The sequence below is a fragment of the Coturnix japonica genome, chromosome 10 (genome assembly GCF_054131305.1).
Source record: "Coturnix japonica strain WE chromosome 10, WE-NBRP24, whole genome shotgun sequence".
NCBI classification, from domain to species: domain Eukaryota; kingdom Metazoa; phylum Chordata; class Aves; order Galliformes; family Phasianidae; genus Coturnix; species Coturnix japonica.
In genome coordinates, this window is record NC_140672.1 from 14,819,623 (window position 1) to 14,840,383 (window position 20,761).

Consider the following 20,761-nt stretch of genomic DNA (forward strand, 5'->3'; position numbering starts at 1 on the left):
ATGTCGATGCTCCTTGGAGCTGGGCTGAAACTTGGCCCCAGAAATGGGAGTCCAGCTGAAATGCTGTACAAACTGAATTAGTAGGAGCTTTGCCATTCACTTCAGTAGAGAGATTCTGGCACCAGCTTTAGATTTCACTTCCAGCAATTGTACAATACACTAACTTTCAAGCAAAAACAAGAATAGTCTGCTTCTTTATCTCTTACATATTGTGTGAATCAGCTGAGGCCTGAAACTACCCTAATGTGATCAGACGTGAAGGTTGCACATCAAGGGGAAAATATGGCAGACATGCAGAAGTTGTCTTTGTACTGACAATGTTTCTGAAGAGATCTACATCCTCTTGTTTTCTAGCAGAATTACGACCAGTTGTGGCAACCTAGCTCTTGCTTCAGTCTCAGAAGGCTCGTGGCAAGCACATTCCCTTGAGAATTCCATCCCAAAGAGGACGTGCCAGTACCACACAGTCAGGAAGCCTGGGGGTAAGTTTTAGAGTTCAGCACAAGGTTCTGGTCAAAATGCCTCTGTGTGCTGAAGCTCTGCCCGGGTAAACAGTCTGATGGCCTAAACATCGGTGAGGGAGCATGTGTGCAACCAGTCTTGGTCATCAAATCTTGTTCTATGATAAGGCCACCGACTCAGTGTATGAAGGAAAAGGATGTAATCTTTCTAGATTTCAGGGAGGCCTTTGATCCTGTCCCTTTGGCTGCATGTTCCCAACCTTCCATCAGGAAGCCAGGAGTACTGTTCTGTGTCATGAAAAGGCAGCCAGTGGTTTGACTATCACATGTTTATGTGTTCTGATGTTTCACAGTGGGTCTTAAGTAAAAGGAACTCAGGTTTTGGTTGCCTGCAGGACAGATGTTCTTTTGGGTTCAATATGTTTGCATAGTGACTTGCAACCATGGGACTGGTGTTCAAGGACCCTCTTGGTTCCTTCAGTTCCTAGGTTCTTTCTTGCCTAGATTTGACACTTTGTTTTAACAGAAGAGCTGATATTCGCTTTGGGAGCACTAAGCAGCTGTTTATGTGGCTTAGAGGAAGACTGTCTGTCTTCTACACTGTGGGCATGGAACAGCCACAATTCCCCCTGGAACAACATCAATGACCCACACCACTAATTGGATTCTCCTTTTTAATGTAGTGGTAGTGAGGTGAAAATGTGGCTGTGGAATATTTTTGACTAAGGAACTTCTATATAGATTTTGTTCATCTTTGCATGCCTCATCACCTGATCTGTGTCAGTGAGCAGAAGCTGAAAGCAGGCATGGGATGTTCTGAAGAGCAGAGAAAGAGATAAGGAGGAAGGTGATTAAGACAATCCTCTCTGCTGCTGTGTGTCCCAGAACTGCCCAGTTCTGTGGCAAAGTGTTGTACAAGATGAAGAGGCCAAGAGATTGGGAGTAGAATGAATAGAAAATATGCCTTACTTAGGCCATACTCAGCGTATTAATACTTCTCAGTTAGTTTTAGAATTCTAGAAGTGAAAGGTAAGGAGGTAGAAGCCTGCAAGTTGTGTCCTTTTTTACAGCTGCTCTTTTCTTATGGGAGGATGAAGTGAAGAAGATTGGTCTATTCTACAAGCTGTTCCAACCTTTACGCTTGAATTGCTGTTGCAGCTGCTGTAGCATCCCCAGCATAGACCAGAAAAGACCTTCTTGCCTCCAGAGATCCAAGTTTGTCCTCTGCTGGCCACTTGAGAGCTCAGGGACTATGATGGGTTCTTTTCTGGTGTTTGCTTTTCACTGTCATCACCCAGTTTCTATCTCTTCCTAAAGCAGTTGGTAGGTTGTGTTCAGAGCCTCAGCTCTTCCTGACTCTGCTAAGCATGTCAGAGCTGATGAGGAGGATGTAGAATGGGGTTTGTGTCCCTTCAGACACCCACATTGGAGAAATCTGCAGCTGGCATGCACCCCACCAGCTCCCTTTGGCTGTTACTGCATGGGAGTGGTTGCTAGCAGGTCATGTCAACAGGTTGAATGTGTCACATTCCCAGATCTCTGATTCCATTGGCTGTGTCTCCAGTGACATGAAATACAACTGTGGCTGCTGGGGTTCTTCCATCTGTACAGATTTTTAATGGTAGTCAGGCAAATTAGACTCTGATGCTAAAAAACAGAACAATAAAACCAGCAATAAGAGACAATCCCAACCAACCGACAATAGCAGCAAAAAACCACCACACATCTCATTAGGTAGAAGATTAGAGACACTGGAAGGTAGTCTTTAAGTCTCTTTAAGGCGCTGTTCTTACATTGCAGAAATAGAATGATAATATAATTCCATGCTGATAATATCTCCAGATTTCTATCTTTTGGATTTCTTTCAGCCTGCCATGATCCCCGAGTGTGTCTGTTCATGGGGTTTTTCATTTGGTTTTGTAGAACACGTTTGTTAACTTGTGCATTACAGAATCACAGAATCACAGAATCACAGAATTACCCGGGTTGGAAGGGACCTCAAGGATCATGTAGTTCCAACCCCCCTGCCTAGCAGGGCCACCAAACATACACATTTACTAGATCAGGTTGCCCAGGGCCCCGTCCAACCTGGTCTTGAACACCTCCAAGGACGGGGCATCCACAACCTCACTGGGCAGCCTGTTCCAGGACCTAACCACCCTTCTAGTAAAGAACTTACCCCTAACATCCAACCTAAATCTTCCCTCCTTCAACTTAAAACCATTTCCCCTAGTCCTGCTATTATCAGCCCTTTCGAAGAGTTTACTCCCCTCCTGGGAGTAAGTTCCCTTCAGGTACTGAAAGGCTGCAATGAGGTCACCCCGCAACCTTCTCTTCTCCAGGCTGAACAAACCCAACTCCCTCAGCCTGTCCTCATAGGGGAGGTGCTCCAGCCCCCTGATCATCTTTGTGGCCCTCCTCTGGACCCTTTCCAAAATCTCCATATCTTTTTTGTACTGAGGGCTCCACACCTGGACACAGTACTCCAGATGGGGCCTCACAAGAGCAGAGTAGAGAGGGACGATCACCTCCCTATCCCTGCTGACCACCCCTCTCCTGATGGAGCCCAGGATCCCATTTGCTTTCTGGGCTGCCAGAGCGCACTGCTGGCTCATGTTAAGTTTCTCATCTATCAGGACCCCTAGGTCTTTCTCTGCCGAGCTGCTCTCAAGGACAACTCCTCCCAGCCTGTACAGGTGCCTGGGGTTCTTCCGCCCCAAGTGCAAAACCTTGCACTTTGCCGTGTTGAACCTCATTAGGTTCACCCGAGCCCAGCTTTCCAGCCTGTCAAGGTCCCTCTGAATGGCATCTGTTCCCTCCACCGTATCAACTGCACCACTCAGCTTGGTGTCATCATTCTCATAGTTCTTTTCTTTCCTCTGCATCTTAGAAATCCCAGTGAAGTTCACCAAGAAGCTCGAAGCTGTTAATGCTGAGATTGGAGGCAGTGTCACTTTAAGCTGTGAAGTGAGCCATGCCAAAGGGAAGGTGGTGTGGCGCAGGAATGCAGTTGAGATCAAACCCAGCAAACGTTTCCAGATTGATGAGGAAGGGGTCAGAAGAACCCTGACAATAAGAGGGATCCGGGCTGAGGATGAGGGAGAGTACTTGTGTGAGTCCAGAGATGACAAGAGCAGCATTACCATCACCCCCAAAGGTATGTCTCTGGAAATGAAGGCTGACAGTGTGGAAGGATCCTTGGCTTCCCTCATCAGCCATTACAACACTGCAAAGCTGAGTTCATTTGTGTGTTTATGCTGTTCTTTGTGCTAACAACCAAGTACAAAACCTGTCTTTCTCTCTAAATAACTGTGGAACAACTGCTTCTGAAGAGCACAGCTGTTAAGTGGGCAAATCAGCCTTCAAGGCTGGAATTAAGCATCCCAAATGTAAGATGGGATTTATTTTACCCCTTCTTTGCCTCTTTTCTTCTTGCATCTTTGTAGATGCAAGGAGGATCTCCTCTACACGCAGGAGATGTGAGTGTGAGTTATGGTGATCACTTACTGCGAGTCATAAAATCTGATGCTTCCAATGAAATCATTGACTCTGTTGGCTCTTTGAAGGTGCTCATATATAATATGATAGCAGGCTTTGAGTATATAAAAGGCTTTTAGAAAGTGGAAGCAAACAATCTGTTCTCTGTGCAGAAATAAGGGACTTCAAATGCAATGACAAAGATGCAAGTTCTACAACAGAAAAGCTTTTTAATGGTTGGATGACTGGATATGTCATTTGGAGGGACTTTGAAGCCTTCACTGTGGGATTCAGAAAAGGTTAGTGAAATATCTGTGTCACAAAGAGCTGAGCATGTCCTGGAGCAATGGAGAAGGGCTGGATGATTTTTGCGGGTATTTTCAGCCATAGAATTTTGTGTTCTGGTGGTGTCAGTACATTCTTCTGTACAACATGGACGGGTTGGTTTGTTGCATTGGTTCAGACTTTTGTACTAGGAGCTCAGCAGTGGTTAAAGCTCACACTTGTGCAAAGTAAAGAAGCTCCTGCAATTCGTCTCTACTCTGTTTTAGCTGTGGATTAGCTTGACAGTTCCCTTCCATAAGCTTTATGGTTCCCTTCTGTAAGTCTACTTACATAGAGTGAGTTGCTTAACTTTAAGTCTTGCTCCAGGATTTTAAGCATATTATTAGCAAAAAATATCACAAATAATTTCACCAACATTTCTCCCCACCTATATGTAGCTTTCCTTTTTTTCACTGGAAGGGTTTACACTGGCAGATAGTGTGGGCATGTAGAAACAACCCCATTAATTCTGACGAAGCTCTGATTTCTCTGACTGGCCTTTGTTTTGTGATTTTGCATGCATGCCCTGTAGCTAAAGCCTGGATGTCTTCCCCAACACCTTCAGTCTCCCATCCTTACTTAAGTTACTCCATTGTAAATCTCTCTGCTAGTCCAAGAGAGTTTTTATTTTACCCCTTCTGTGAGGCAGCAGCTGGATGGGAAGGATGAGATGAGGACTAGGTTGTTTGGGTGGCTTTTTTTTTTTTTGCCTAAGAGCCAACTGGGAATCAAAGATACCAAAAATTGAAGACAAACTGTGTCATACCGAGCAGGGTTTGTCAAATCACTGGCATGCACTGTTAGGACAACTTCATCATCAACATATTCTGGGCTGACAGTTGTCACAAAGTTCTGCTTCTGTGTCCCAAAATGTGCACTTATCACTTCTATTGGCAGTTGCTCATCTTTTCTCCAAACTGAATGGTTGTAGGAAATAAAACAGACAAGCAAACAAACCAAACAACCCGCAGATATTAACTTGCAGCTGATTGTCAGTGCTGATCGTTGGGCCATGTGCATCACTTCACATACTTCTGCGGCCAACAGACATTGGAAAATACAAAGACCTTCAGAGACTACTTGAATTTCTAGATGCACTGAATTACCCTCTAGAGTGTATTTCTGAATATATAAGGAACCACGGGTGACTATGATCCTGATTTATATCTAGGTTCAGGATTACTGTTTCAGTTAGGTTAGATGAATAATAGTTCCAGAGAAGATAGGGAAATACAGCACTTCATTGATACCACATGTCGGAAGAATGCAGCTCAGTGCTGGGCAGTTTGCTGCTTCATTCCCTCTTACAAGTTGGACACAAGGCTGGAAAAGACCACTGAGATAGCTGAGCCCAACCCAGCCCACCCTCACTGGACTTACTAACCACGTCCCCAGTGCCACATACCCGTGGCTCTTGAGCACCTCCAGTGACTGCGGTATATCAGCGTGGTTGCTTCAGCTGTGTGAGTTTTCACCACTGGATGTTGTTCTAGCGAGGCAAAAAACCCAAACTGATGGAAAAGTGTCTATACAGGAAGCAACTGGCTGTCCTGATGGCTGCCAACAGTTTTGCACAAGGTGTGTCATGCAAGCTTGCATGAGTCTGGTTTAAAAACTTGCAGTTCTGATGGAAGGAGAGGATGTTGGTACAGGATAACTGCGGGATTTGTGCTCTCCCGACATCCAGTTGCAATCCCAGCTTATTGTTGCTATAGAAAACAGCTTCTCTGTAGACAAACTGAGTTAGTTCCATTACGTGGCTGAATCCCTAAGTGATCCAAGGTGAAGCATGATCCAAACTGGAATTTAGCTAATTGTAGTAGGGAATCCAAGCCTTAATGAGCTGAGTTATTTAAAGTATGAGTCTTCCATCTAAAACAGCATTGAACTGTTACCCTGGTTGATGATAGAAGTGAGAGTTGAACAGCAGAAGTCTGAAGTTATGCTCCATATTTCTCATCACTCAAGAGAATATTTGAATATGTGAATTCCTTTGGCTATGTTAGAGCTCATAATGAGGTAAGCTGATGTTCTTTAAATGCTCGGAGTCTAGCAATGTGGGGAAGTGGACTGCTATTTGCTGTTGAGCTTTAGGCTAAGAAGCCTGATTTTAGAGGACAGTGGACTTCCCCTTTCCCTTCCCCTCTCCTCCCCTTCTCCCTGGACTGATCCCGCATGGTTTGTGAATGATTTCAGAGCAAGGTAAATGAGGAATAGCCATGTGAAAACCTGTTGTTTTACTGCACTGTAAAAGACACTTAGTCAAAAGACAAGTGTGTGTTCCAAGCTTGAGATTGCAGGAGATCCTAGAAACAACCCAGCTGCTCAAACCTGTAGTCTGGCTGAATATTTTATTGTCAGTTTTGGTCAGGAGGAGATGCTTGAGTAAGACAAATAAAAGGTCATGGGTAAGTTGGTCCTTCTTGTGATATACTTCTAGGCTTTCTTCAGGGAAAAGCTTAATTAGTCCAAATAATTATAGCAGAAACATCACACCAAGAACATGTGAGTGATATTTCAAATTTCTTGACGTGACGGTAAATTTTACCCCATTCTGCCATTCCCCAAATGTTTGTTTCCTTATGACAAGAAGAACTTTGCAAAAGTAATTTCTTTTCAGTCTTGTGTGCAACACAAAAAGGGGTAAAATCTAGGAGGCCACCTGAAATGTTTTTTCCATCTGGAAGAATCCATTTAAGAGCACCCATGGACCTGGTTATGAACAAGTTTTCTTCTTTGCAAAGGCTGTTGCTTAATTGGCAGATACTGTACCTGGGAGAGGAAGAGGGAAGTAACTTGTTTTGGAAGTCCTGATGCTATTCAAGCATTCAAGGCCGGGCTGGATGGGGCTTTGTGCAATCTGGTGTAGAGGGAAGCATCCCTGCCTACAGCAGGGGGGGGTTGGATCTGGATGATCTCAAAGGTCCCTTCCAACCTACACCTTTCTCTGATTCCTTTGATGATTCTATTTCTCAGCTGCTGGTGTGAGATCTCCAACCTGTCCCCATTGTCTTTCAGTGTGGCAGATGAAGCTGGTGAAAGGTCTGCAGCCCCTGGAATTCCCTGAGAAGGGAACTGTCACCTTTTCGGTGGAGGTGTCCCATGAGGATGTGGAAGGGACTTGGCAGAAGGACGGCGTGCGGCTGAAGCCTGCACCAAATATCACGATGGGTGTCCAGGGGAAGAAACATTCCTTGACACTTTCTTCTGTGACCCTTGAAGATGCAGGACTCATTTCCTTTAAAGCAGAAGGCATTAATTCATCGGGGAGGCTCACTGTGACTGGTATTGGTTGGTGCAAGGTGTCATTATCTGCTCCTGTCCCAGATTACTTGAACAGCAGAACCAGCTTTCCTTCCAGCTGCAAAGAATGTTATGCACTGGGCCATTGCCACCAGAATATCCCTCCAATATGAAGAGGATTGTTGTAACATGATTGTCCCTAGCACAAGTAATGATAATGGGCTCAAAACTGCAGGTTTTATTGTTGTTAATTTCAAGCTCTAATAAGCATGGAGAGTAGGCACTGCCTTTCATTATTCTTTATGCCAGATGCTCCTAGAGACCTCATTCCCAACTAAATACACATCCTTCTTTCTACTTCTCAGAATTGCCTTTGTAAATCAGCAAACCATTGGCAGACATTAGCATCACTCAGAAGGACAAGGTCACATTTGAGTGTGAGCTGTCCAGGCCCAAGGTGGACATCAAGTGGTTCAAGGTATGGCATGTAATGGAATTTTCCTTTCTGACTTCTCTGGAAATGAATGAGAGCCTTTAATTTCACTTCCAAGGGATGCGAGTCTGAGCTTTTGCCTGATAGCTTTTGCACTGCTCTCTTTTCTCTATGGTCTTTTACTTGCCCAGATCAGCACTCTTTGTTATTATGTCCTGAGTTCATTTATCAAGTTTAAATTGAAGTTTGTTTTGGGTTTCTTGTGAACTCCTGAGGTCTTGCTGTACAAAATATTGTTGGTTGGAGTAGAGTCTTGAGCTTCAACTCTAACACAGAAATTGTCAGCCAGGATTTTGTAGCCTTGTTGTGAACTGGGTTTTAGGGTGAAATCTCAGTTTTCTTTGCACCTGACAGTGTGAGAATTTGCTCTGGCACTTTGTGTACCTCCCTGGTGCTCAGTTGTTCCTTCCCTTACTTGGGGATAACGTCATTTATTCAAGATGATGTACAAACGAGCTTGTTAACAGTCCTCTGCAGTGCTTTAAGCTGTCATAGGTCAGCCAGAATTTCTGAATTTTCTATAGCCATTCCTACATGTTGAAAACACTGCACTGTGCTTAAGCTTCAGCATATGTTCCAGTAAGCACAGTTCCATTAATTCTAGGGAAGTGGGTGAATTAAGCATAGATCTGAAGGCTGCCTTTGCTCAGTGCAGAGATGGAAGGACTCATGGAGATCTGACTTGATATTTTCCCTTCTAGGATAGGAAAGAGCTCCATCAAAGTAAAAAAGGGGGCATTACTTCCCAGGGAAATAAGAGAAGTCTCATTATTCACAAGTGGTGAACTCTCATTTTCTCTCTCAGTCTGCAACCAGGTTGGGTTGCTGTTTCAGTACTGGCTGTTTTATGCAGGAACTCTGCTCCTGAGGTTAATCCAAGTTGTATCCGAGCCCTTCAGAATGAAAGGGAAATAGCAGCACAGAAATATGGTCTGATTCTGACATAAATAAGTGCAGACCTGGAGATTTAAAATGGATTGTGTGATGTTCAAGGGATTTTGAAGCAAAGACGTCCCCTAGGTAAGATTTGTGGCTGACATTCCCCATACATTGTGGGCACACAAGCTAAGGAGAGACTAATGATGAGCATGCAGAGAAGCCAATGGTTCAGACAGGTTTGTTGTTTGGAAAATAAAGATGAGGAGATTGGTGGTAACCAATATGGCTTCCTCCAGGTCAAGCCATGCCTGACAAACTTGGTGGCCTTTCATGATGGAGTAACAGCATCAGTGGATAATGGGAGAGCAACTGACATCATCTACTTGGACTTGTGCAGAGCATTTGATCCCGTCCTGCATGACATCCTGGTCACCAAACTGGAGAAAAATGGTTTTGATGGATGGACCAGTTGCAGGATAGGGAACTGTCTGGATGGTCACACTCAGAGAGTTGCAGTCAATAGCTCAGTGTCCAGGTGGAGGGTGGTGTTGGGACCAGTGTTATTTAACATTTTTGTAGGCAACATGGACAGTGGAATCAAATGCAGCCTCAGCAAGTTTGCAGATGACACCAAGCTGAGCGGTGCTGTTGATGTGCCAGAGGGAAGGGATGCTACTCAGAGGGACCTGGACAGGCTGGAGAGGTGGGCCCTTGGCAGCCTCATGAACTTGAGTGTGGCCAAGTACAAGGCCCTGCACCTGGGTCAGGGCAATCCCAAGCACAGGCACAGGCTTAGAGGAGAATGATTTGAGAGAAGCCTTGACCCTGTTAAGAAGAGTTGGTCTGGAGGGAGGTGTCCCTGCCTATAGCAGGGGGATTGGAACTAAATGACCTTAAAGATTCATTCCATCCTATTGTTTTTCTAACCTTAATTTTGCTTGAAGAGTTTTAGAATAAATGAGATTCTGGTTTCCGTGAAAAGTGTTTGCAGAGAGCTCCATTGTAGCTAGTAAGTCTATCTTTAAGTTCAAAGGCAATAATGCATTTACCGTGTTGAAGAGAGAAATGAATCAGGACTGGATGATGGTTTAGAATAAAACATAATCCTACTTATTTTCCAAGCAAATATGTGTAAGGAAAAGATGCTGCACTCAGTTCTGGAAATACCCTGACAAATATATCTCTAGTGTTTCACAGCTGGAGATATCAAGATTGTTAAACCACTGGAAGATGTGGAAGTGAATGAATATGGGAGTGAATCTTTTGTCTGTGAGATTTCACACGATGAGGTTCAGAGCCAGTGGTACAAAGATGACTACAAGCTGAAGGCTGATGACAACATGAGAATGCGGCAAGATGGTAGGGTGTAAGAGGGAGATCTTTCTCCTGAGTGGGTTGTGGGTTGGAGATCAAGCAGAAAGGACATCTGAAATGAAGTGAAGAAAGTTCAGAAGCGAGTTCCCCTTTTGTTTTGGGACTGAGGTTATGGTGGAACAAGTGACATGGTGGGAAGCTTAGTGTGGGAAGTGTGATGCTATCCCACCATCCCACACTGCCAGGAGCAGGTAGGAAATGAGTGCAGTTCTTTCCAAAGTGGGGGTGACCAGGGCAGTCAGTTCACCTCTCCAAAGAGGTTTTGTCTGACAGTGAGTGTGATCCTTCTGTCTCCGGTACTTTAATGGTGACGGTGGCCGCATTCGGTCAGTCCTTGTAGAAGCCATGTTTAGATTACACTTTGGTGGGGATGTGGATGTGGGGGAATGGGTGGTTTCACTGACATGAGAGAACAGGCAGTGATTCTGTGAAACCAGATGGATGATGCTCAGCCTGGCCATGTGCCTCAGAACTCTTTGCTCAAGGAAGCCAAGTATAGTTGTGGGTTTGCTCTCAAGAGCACAGTTTGGTAGGGATGAGTTGGAGGTTAGACTAGATGACCTTAGTGGTCTTTTCCAGCCTTAGTGACTCTGTGGTTCTCTGCTTCAGTAAAGACCTACTTGCTGACTTACACACGTGTCCAAGTCAATGATGCAGCAGAAATCAAATTTGTAGCATAAAGGGCAGAATCTCGTGCCCATCTTACAGTTGAAGGTAACTATGCTTCTGATGATGATTTCACTTAAATTATGTTATAAACCAGCTAACATCCTTTGCTTTAATGTCAAGGAAGTTAAACACCACCAGGACCTTTGACAGAAATAAAAACTCCTACCTACCTACCTTTGTGCCCACAAAATCTCCAGCTTGTCTTTTGGGATTTACTTTTGCTAAGTAAAACAGATTATTTTCTTAGGAGGTTGATTTTCTACCTTTAGTCTTCAGATTTGTGTTTGAACGTTGAGGGATAAAAAACATAGCTTGACTTTTTCTTCATTTTCTCTGTCTGTTTCAGAAGTGCACAGGTTTTGGGTTTTTTTTAATATATACAATGTTAGGGTATATATATGATGTTAAGTGTGATAAAGAAAATGGAGACATTTGAGTTAGCACACTACTCAAGAGTTCAGTCCCCAGCTTTGCCACTGTTAGAATGATAAGGGCAAGAACATCCTGGAAAAGGAATTTCTCCTAAGTTGAGTCATTACATTTGAGCTACAGAGACCTTTACTAGGTGAAAACTTGTTGTTCAGAGCTAAGTTGCTGTATTTAACCAAAGTATTTATCAGTGTTCGTGTTTCATTGAACCTCTTTTCCATTTTGTAATGCGAGGAGTTTGATATCGGGATGGGAAGGTCATGGTTTGATTTGGATGTTGAACTGGGAATCAGAAGATCTGGGCTCTCTTCAGGTTGTCAGTTTTATTGTCTGACTTCTTAACAACATTCCTTTCTTTCTATTATTTTTTAATGATTTTTTAAGGCATTTTGAGGTGATAGGTGTAGTGTTCATGTGCAGTAATGCTGACGTGAGTAAGTAGGGTGATAATGTAAGGGTTTTTTACATTCTTTCTAAATATCTGCTTTCTCTTGTTCCATCCTTCTTAAAGAGCAATCCATTAATCTAGTAAAGGAGCTGTGTGATGAGGATGTGACTGAGCCTGAAGAAGCCAAATTTGAATGCGAGATATCTGTTCCTTCTGTGAAACCTCCCAAGTGGTATCTACGTGGGGAAGTCTTACAGGCTGGCAGAAACTTGATTATGCAGCAAGAAGGACAGCCCTCCCGCCCACGTGACCGCTACTATCCAATCACCGTCTCCGCCGCCCCCGCCCCTCGTGGTGCTGTGCTGTCCTGTGGTGCATTGCGCGGTGTTGGTAAGATGGCGACCGTGAGTCTGAGGCTCGGAGACCTGGTGTGGTGAGTTCAGTGCTCTGCGCTGCGGGCGGAGCGCGGTCCTATCCGATCCGATGGAGTAGAAGGACGCTAAAGCCAAACATGGGGCAAAGCCATGGCAATGGCACCTGCAGCACGGACACCCCGCAGCCCTGCCCGGCCCCGCACCTTCATAGATGATCCCGCATCCTCCCCGCTGGGTGGGCGGGGAGGAACGAAAAGGGACGGGATGGGGATGGGATGGGATGGGATGGGATGGGATGGGGATGGGGATGGGGATGGGATGGGATAGAGATGGGATGGGGATGGGATGGGGTGGGATGGGATGGGGAACGGGAGGGAATGGAAAGGAACATAAGGGCTGTGCCAGCAATGCCGCCGCCAGAGGCCACCCAGGCCCCGACCACCGGGGTACCACGAAGCCACGGCGGCTGCTGGGGCCGCTCCCTGCACAGTGGCTTTGCCCCCAGCTCCTGAATCCCCCGTTGTTGTGTTCCCCCATGAGCCCCTGCCCTGAGTGCTGTGCTTCAGCCTCAGTTATTGAGCCCACTGTAACTGCCTTCTCAAAGGGTTGCCCAAGGAATCAGAACAGCAGAGCTCCCATTGGGCCCAAGGCAGAGTTTTGCTGAGGGTGAAGGAAGGAGGAAGTTTCAGCCCTGGATGGACGCCGTTCTGTGCCCACAGAGGAGCTTTGTGCCCTCGATGCTGAAGCAGCACCCAGAGCTGGTGGCGGGTGCAGGACCTGAACTCAGAGCCACAAGGAAATCAGAACAGGATGCAGTCAGTGCTGATTGTCACTGCTTTGACTCGGCTTTAAGACTCTGTGCAGAGTCTCAGAAATACCCACAGAGTAACAACAAAAAGGAGCAGGGCTGGAAAGGAACAGGGCTGGTTTTAATTGTTGTTGTTTTAAACTGTCCAATCAGGCGATGGTGTTAAGCCGTCATGTCGGACAGGTCCAGAAGGAGCTCATCCACATCCTCAACGTCACATCAGTTTCTCCTTCCAGTTCTTCTGTGAGCTCCATCAGAAGCTCCTCAAGGTTGTTGTCTTCAGTGATGGCTGCTTCCCCTGCCCCTGTGCAGCTCAGCTGCTAATTTTCTGCCCCTTGTGAGGAACATGATGTAGTGTTGGATTCCTCTGGCTGTGCCATGGGGTCTGCGTGGCTTCCTGGGAGCAGCTCCAGACTTGTGGGAAGGAAAAGAACAATCTACGTGACATTTCTGAGATGTGCTTTCAGCTCTGAGGTCTGTAGTTGACCCTCCCGCCCCTCACACCCACATAGGGATGGTGATTCGATTAACCTGCGGCTGCTTTTGGAGTTAAGGAAACCAGCAGGTGCCTTTTTCATCTGTTCAAGTAGAGCAGTTTGAGTCTGGCAATCAGGGGCTGGGCTTTGTAGCAGAAACACATTGCCACCCTCAATGCTTTGTCTGTAAACATGTCAAGAAATCTTCCTCTGCAAAATCCTGCTTGCTGGCTGAGGTACTTTTCCCCATGAACTCAGCAGAGGTTTTGACAAAGCAGTTTCAATGATCTCAGATGACCTCTTCCTTTGTTGCATTATGCCATGACACATCTCAAACACCCCATTTTCCCCCAGTGTGAAAGAACTTCTGTCTGATGGGAAAAGGGCATTAAGGAAGAACAAGTTGTGGTCATCACCTGCTTGGAAGCTTTATGACTTCGGTGCTGAGCACGGTGTATTCGGGCGGGACTGAAGCAAGAGTCTCCTAGGAAGAAACAAGACAGAGTATGAAGCACGGGTCAGAGTTTCCACAAGTACCTTGTGAGACATCTGCTGCCTTCAAGGGAAACAGAAGAGCTGTAGAACACTTGGAATTTCTTCCTTTTCTTCAAGGGCAATGTAAACCTTTCATATCCACTACTGCTTTTGCCACTGCTCTTACCATTGGTAGTTTTTTAGCTGGGGGCTCATCCGCGTCCTCAGCAGCAGATGGATGAATTTCTGCGGCTTTTCGTTTCTGTCTCCGCGTTGGGGGGAAGGTGTTTTTCCAATCAATGGGCCTCACAGAGACCCTGCGCCCACCTAAAGTAAAAGGAAGAGAGAGCTGGAACTGTCTTGCTGCGCCTCAAGAGAGATCAAGTTCTCTTATCAGTCCCACCACCCTTCCACAAAGTTAAATACATTTGGCCAGTGGAATTGCATTGCCCTGTCCGGGATTCTCAGCCATGTTTTGCACACGGTCATCTCTGTGTACCAACAACGCATACAAAGGAACAAAGAAACCCAATAGCTGCACTCAGTAATAATCCAGGGCAAGGAAAAGTCTGACAGAGAGCAATGCAAAATGACAGCACTGCTTTTCTGAGGCACCGTAACGAGCTCCTCGTGCTCACCTTTAACTCTTTTCTTGCAGGGTGATTCCCCTGCTTTTCCCTTCTCCTCCTCCGACCGTTTGCGTTTTAGTCCAGCTGGGCCATGGGAGGAAACTGGGATGTCAACTGCAAAGAGTCCCGGGAAAGAACAGTCAGATCTCAGTAGAAAAACAGTGCATCAAACCCAGGAGCCTGTTGAGTATCTGTACCTCTCTCTGGTGCCTTGTCAACCTCTGTCTGGTTCCCCAGACTTTTTGCAAGGCCGCTCTTTGGAGGAAGGCCACTGGTGTCAACTTCTGGCAGAAAGGAAACAAGGAATGATTGATGAGCGTCTCTTTGGGGGCAGGTTTGAGCACAGTCAACCACAAGCTTCACATTTTCAAGCACTGTTTGTTACATTTGCCTTCCGCTGCCCAAATGCTGTGCAGTCAGCACAGACTTGCAGTGCATCTTCCTCACTCCAGAAAAAGCCCAGCGCTGCTCTGACAGCCAAAGCACAGACGGATATTTCACTATCACGACTCTCCCCTGCCTCCCCAGTGAATGGTGACATGCATCCTGCACCCGCTCAGAACTGACATTCAGAATTGAGCCTTTCATGCTTCACGCCATCGGACACTCACTGTGGCTCAGCAGCGCAGTCGGTCTGTTCCCACCGCGTTCCTTCAGGTGGCGAAAGGCGCAGTGTGGTTTCTGGCAGCCTCCGGGCTGGTTCTCCCAGAAGCAGGGAATCAAACTGCGCTGCTTCTGCAGAGAGAAGGAAAGGAAGGGCCATGGAAACAGGCACATCAGGTCTGCAGGGAGATGCCGCGCTCCAACAGCCATCAGAAACCATTGTGTGGAGCCTTAGCTCTGTACCCTCATTTCCTGCCCCTCCTTTCACTACTCCAAGCAGCCAGAATGAACTGCTCTGGAGAAATCCAGGATGGAGAAGGCCCGATAGGGCACAACCGAGCCCTGCTGGCAGGAGGGCAGTGCCACTCTCTCCTACCACCCAGCTCCAGCAGCTTTAGGAGGCTGAGCAATGCGAGCTTTTTGCATCTGGGGAGAAAATGCTTTTGGCTCCTAATGCAAACATCTCCCGCTGTGATATACCTAAGGCACTGAATTCTCTGCCTTCTTTACCTCCTCCCAGTCCCCTCTAGAAACAGAAACCAGTAAGATTTTCACAGCAAACATATCCAGCCTGCAGAAGTGCATTCAGCCCAACCACAGCCATGAAAAGTGGTGTTGTAGACTAAGCTGGAAAGCACATCTTTAGGCAAACACTCACATCAATCCTCATGTGACGGAACTTGCAGTTACTCCTCGAGCAGCCGCCCTCCATCCACAGTCTGCAGACTCGTTCGCTCCCCAGAGCCGCTTCACAGTGGCGGAAGGGGCAGCTGTCTCCCTGCAAGCACAAGGAAACCACAGGAAAATAAGAGCACAGCCTGAAACGTGTCCATGCCATTAGCCCAGGCTGTTAGCAGCGCTATGAGGGTAACATCACCAGCAGGTCTCCCCTGCTCCACCCCTTTCTCTTCAACATGAGGAAATGGAAGAAAACCCAGGCAGAAGAAAGTCAACCGTACCTTAGTGCAGGTGGAGTAGAAGTAGAAGTAGCAGTCGCCTCTTTGCTGAGACATGGTGAAATTCTTAGAGCCCGTCTGGGTTATCTCCAGAGGAATTCCCTGCTCTTGCAAAGAGACGGTTGTGTTCGAACTGCTTGGATCCCCAAAGAGTCCTCTCAGACCGGAACCCTACAGGAAGTGCCTACATGGGAAGAATCATGAGGAATAAGCATTTTCCCAGCTTTCTTTTGATGCAGTTTGGGCTCTCGAGGAGGGCAATGCCTTGGAAGCAGCTGGTTGCAAGAACTGTGCCAGCTCTGGATCCAATGTGTGTCTAAGTGCCATGACTTCCCCAGCAAGTGCTGTTCTCCATCCCACCAGCAGTTATATACCTTGCAGCATACATTTTGTGTTCCTGCCATGAGAAGGACTCCATCATCTTCCCTTGCTGCAGCTGCAGTGGATGCAGTGCTACCACTCACACGTTTGAGAAACCTCCAGTTCTGGCTTACCTGGGCACAGCTGCAGTTCTCCTCCCTTCCAGCTAACACACCAGTGCAATGGCTGGGCAACACCGTCAGTGAGAGCAGGTAGCACCAGCAGCCACCACCACCGTCACTGCCAGCCGGGACGAGGGCTGACACAGCGTGTCCACACTCTGCGCAGCACTCACGGCTCTGGCACTCACTGGTGGCAGCCGCAGCCCCAGGCAGCGCTTGTGAGCTCACTGTGCTTGTGATGTCACTGCACAGCCCACGGCCCAGCTCAGCACCTGGATCTCACCAGGACTTCAGGGGGTTCTGTTAAAAATGTGCTGGATCCGGGGGTCAATAAAGCACAAGTTGCACTCCATGAAGTCTGTGCTCTCCTTCCCTTCTAATGTCTAAAACAAAGGCTGGGGACCAGCAGCAGTTCTGCAGGGCTGTAGCAGCGATGCTCAGTCACGGCTTGAAGCAGAGATTGAGCACCTGGTGGGATGGCAGGGCCAACCCAGGGCAGCTCAGGCACATGCAAACCCCTCCCAGACATCACTGAAGGGTTGGCAGTGCAGGTGAGGGTGTCCGACTGGAGATCACTGCCTGCCTGAGCCCTTCCAATGGTCAGCAGTTTTTTCCTTCCTTTCTGTGCCCGCAGCTGCTGCACTCGGGCTTATCCTCACCTGCTGCAGCCCAGGACTTTGATACCCCATTATTACTGCTGTGCTTTCCATTGCACTGCAGCATCACACAGGGCAGTAATGGCAGTTCATCATCCTCACCAAAACGTGTGACAGAATCTCACAAGGAATCAATTTCCCCTGCAAACAGCCACTCGGAAGGGCCTCCATTGAGCTGGGAGCTCCTCCCCAGCCCAGCTGTTCTGCTCAGACTCCTTCCAGCAGCCGCCCAGCACCAAACCCAGCTCACCTTATTGGCCTGGTCAGTCCGGGCTGTGCCCAGCTCACACACACGCCGCAGCGGTGCCTGCAGTGGGCTCCCAAAGGATGATCTCCAACAAGGAACGCTCACAGCTCAGTGTCTGTGTGCAGCACGCTCACCAGAGCACCAGCTCTGCTCGACAGCTGGGGGCCAAACCCTCCCAACCCAGCAATGACTGTGACCTCACACAGACCCACATCACTGCTGCTCTTTCATCATAAACACAGGCAGCCAGCACCTCCTAGATCCAATTGTAAGAGACCAACACAAGGGTCACCCAGTGGGGTTATCTGAAGTAAAGTAACAGAGAACTGAGGTGACTCTAGTCACAACACTGGGAATGGGGACCAAACCTTCAGGCCAGGTTTCTTGCAGTTAAGATTCCTCAGAGGGAGGTTTGCAGTCCCAGAGAAGCCCATGAGCTCCTCTGCACGATGCTCGGAGCAGAGCTGCCTCGTGATTCATCAGTGCTCCATTCCATAACTAAGTACATCTCAGATGAAATAATAATATTTCATGGTCACTTCTTCCTTTCTGTGAGACAAGCCTTAAATGTGTCTTTTTAAAGTCGTCGTGCACCGAATCTACAGCATGCTAGCAATATAGCTAGGTATAATGACATCACATAGAATGGAGTGTTTGCAGGGCTTAAGGCCGTGAATCACGGGTGAGATGTGATATTCCCACTGCAATGATGCTTTTAGGGCAGGTTTAAGTGCCTTCCGCTTTGTGTAACGTGGAGTCTGTAGGATGACAATAATGATTGTGGAATCACACTCATCTTTGAGCTCTAACTCACATCCACGTCAGGAGCCTTCCCAGAGATCAGGCCCTGGTTTGCCTGCCCTGCTGGGCCCAGCTCAGTGCAGGACAGGAGATGGATTTCTGCTGTCCCTGTGCTCAGACTCCACAGCCCAAGATAAGCTGCAGCTGAGATCTCACAGAGCACTCTGAGGTTTCTCTGCAGCTGTTTTCTGCTGCTGTTACACAGCACGGAATAGCTGGGATCCCCCAGGCACTGCCCTCGCACCAATAACTCCATTGTGCTCAGGATGTGCCAATGTGCTGAAGTCAAACTGTGCCATGTGGGTTTCACACAGATCGAACGCAGGCTGCAGATCTGCTGGCAGCCCTCAGGAGCTCCCCTGCCCTAATCCCACTCTTGCACTCCTTCCCTTCGTGCTCTTGTGGCCTTTAATAACACCGTGACAACTGACAGCCTCCTCCTGTCTGTAAGCTGTCATTTTATGCAGCCGTTTCTCTTCCGTTTACCCCCCAAACTGAAGATGTTTCCCTGCAGTGAATAAGCGATGAGGTTCTTTTCACCTCTCCTTGGACAACTTCCTTTATTGTTTTTTCGGAGCATTAGGGACTCTGAGACCCTGGAGTGTGTCCAGAGAGGAGCAATGGAGCTGAGAAGGGCCTGGAGCTCAGTGGGGTCCTATGGGGGTGACCAAGGGGACGGCAGGCAGCCAGTTTTCCCTGTTTTTCTCTCTGGATCCATCCCCGCCTCAATGGGGCCATCAAACCCTTTTGCTGCAGAACCCGCAGGCACTTCACCTTGAAGGATCATTACCTACATTGAAACTACTGTTACATGCAGGCGCACAGGAGTGCCCTGGTTTTCACAGGCTCTGGGCAGAGACGTTCAGGTCTGGAGGCATTTGGGGCATCACTAATTGAGCTGCAAAATGAGCTTATAGCTCCTGACTCCTCCCATCCAGAAATATTGCTCCTATATCGGCCCGCGCTGCCGGAGCTCACGGGACTCAGCTCCCCGCCGCCGGGATCGGGTGGTGCGTGCGGGGCTGGGGGTCGGGCTGTGTTGTGCTGTTGTGCTGTGTTGTTGTGTTGTGTTATGTTGTGTGTTCCCGGTGTTCCCCTGCCGCTCTCCAGCTCGGCTCGTTCCGGCCCCGCATCGTTCTATGACTCCACCCCCCCGCCCCTTGGCGGCTCCATACACGCACACGGCAGCTGCGCGGCCCGCGCGGCGCACACGGGGATGCCGCAGCTCCGCCCCACCCCGCCCGGCCGCAGCTCCGTCCGCTCAGCGCCGCGTCTCGGTGTCGGGGTGGCGCCGCGCGGCTCATTGGGTCCCGTTGGCGGGCGGAGCGCGGTGGGTCTCGGCAGTGGCGGATTGGAATGGAGCGGATCGGAACGGAACGGAGCGGATCGACGCGGGGCGCAGCGCATCGCTGTGGGGCTGGCACGATGCTGGAGATCCAGCTGGATGATGGCGGCGTGGGGGGTACCCGGGCAACGACTATTGCTCGGGGTCGGTGATGTCGGAGCGGGTGTCGGGCCTGGCCAACAGCATCTACCGCGAGTTCGAGCGGCTCATCCACTGCTACAACGAGGAGGTGGTGAAGGAGCTGATGCCGCTGGTGGTGACGGTGCTGGAGAACCTGGACTCGGTGCTGACCGATAACCAGGAGCACGAGGTGGAGCTGGAGCTGCTGCAGGAGGACAATGAGCAGCTGCTCACACAGTACGAGTGGGAGAAGGTGCTGCGCAAACAGGCCAAGGAGGTGAGTGAGAGCGGCCCAGCGCCAACGGGGCCCGGCATCCATCTTGTGCACGGCGCCAAGGGCCGGGGATGTGATGCAATGTGATGCGATGATATGATGCGATGCGATGTGATGATGTGATACGATGTGATGTGATGTGCTGCGGCGGTATCCGCATCGCAGGCCGTGCTCCCGGCCCCGCTCCATCCGCTCCGCGCAGCCCGTGCGGAGGGGAAGGGGAATGGCTGGGAATAGCTGGGAATGGCTCCGCGTTGCTGCGCTGCCCCGAGCTCGAACACCGGCTGCACGGGGATGACTGGAGGATTCCTGCCGGTTTCGGGTTTAAACGCGGCCCTCAGATGGTTGATGTCTTCCCTGTACTTCCCCTGCCCTGGAGATGGTTCCCTGTCTGATCTCAGCGGCCTTTCCCCGGGCGCTGCGGGTCCCGGATCCCCGGGGCTGCGGCAGGTGCTGGGAGCGGGCGGCATCGGGGCACAGCGCCTCATGCGGGGACAAAGGAGCCGAGCTGAGCGCGCTGCTCCGCACTGAGTGCTCGAGTCCGCCAACACCACCGCATCTTTCTGGCCATAGGCGCAGCCGGGCGGCTCCGGCCTCCAGCAGGGCCGGTCTGCGACGTGCCGGACACATTGGTACCGCTAGAAGTGTAATGCTGTCGTGTCATCAGCATGTCTTTGCAAAGCTGCTGGGAAAGGAATGTATGCGTCTGTATTGGCTGTGTTTTAACACTGGGAGAGTAGAGGGTTTTTTCCGTCCCAGGAGTCTTGCTCAGAGTCGGG

General features: G+C 48.7%; 2 protein-coding genes across 2 annotated transcripts; one reads left to right on the forward strand and one right to left on the reverse strand.

The window, feature by feature from the left end:
* Positions 1-291: 291 nt before the first annotated feature.
* Positions 292-8,382, forward strand: LOC146759431 (obscurin-like protein 1). Its single transcript, XM_085510389.1, has 4 exons — positions 292-308; positions 355-482; positions 3,352-3,618; positions 7,281-8,382. Exons 1-4 carry the CDS (start codon positions 292-294, stop codon positions 7,676-7,678), a joined length of 810 nt encoding a protein of 269 aa, XP_085366515.1. The 3' UTR covers positions 7,679-8,382.
* Positions 8,383-13,019: 4,637 nt separating this feature from the next.
* On the reverse strand, positions 13,020-16,641 carry LOC146759432 (uncharacterized). The gene is made up of 8 exons (XM_085510663.1): positions 16,061-16,641; positions 15,760-15,879; positions 15,110-15,233; positions 14,696-14,782; positions 14,508-14,612; positions 14,057-14,196; positions 13,812-13,879; positions 13,020-13,333 (listed from the first exon to the last, which is right to left on the reverse strand). The coding sequence occupies exons 1-8, from the start codon at positions 16,112-16,114 to the stop codon at positions 13,240-13,242; spliced, it is 792 nt and encodes a 263-aa protein (XP_085366789.1). The 5' UTR covers positions 16,115-16,641; the 3' UTR covers positions 13,020-13,239.
* Positions 16,642-20,761: the final 4,120 nt, after the last annotated feature.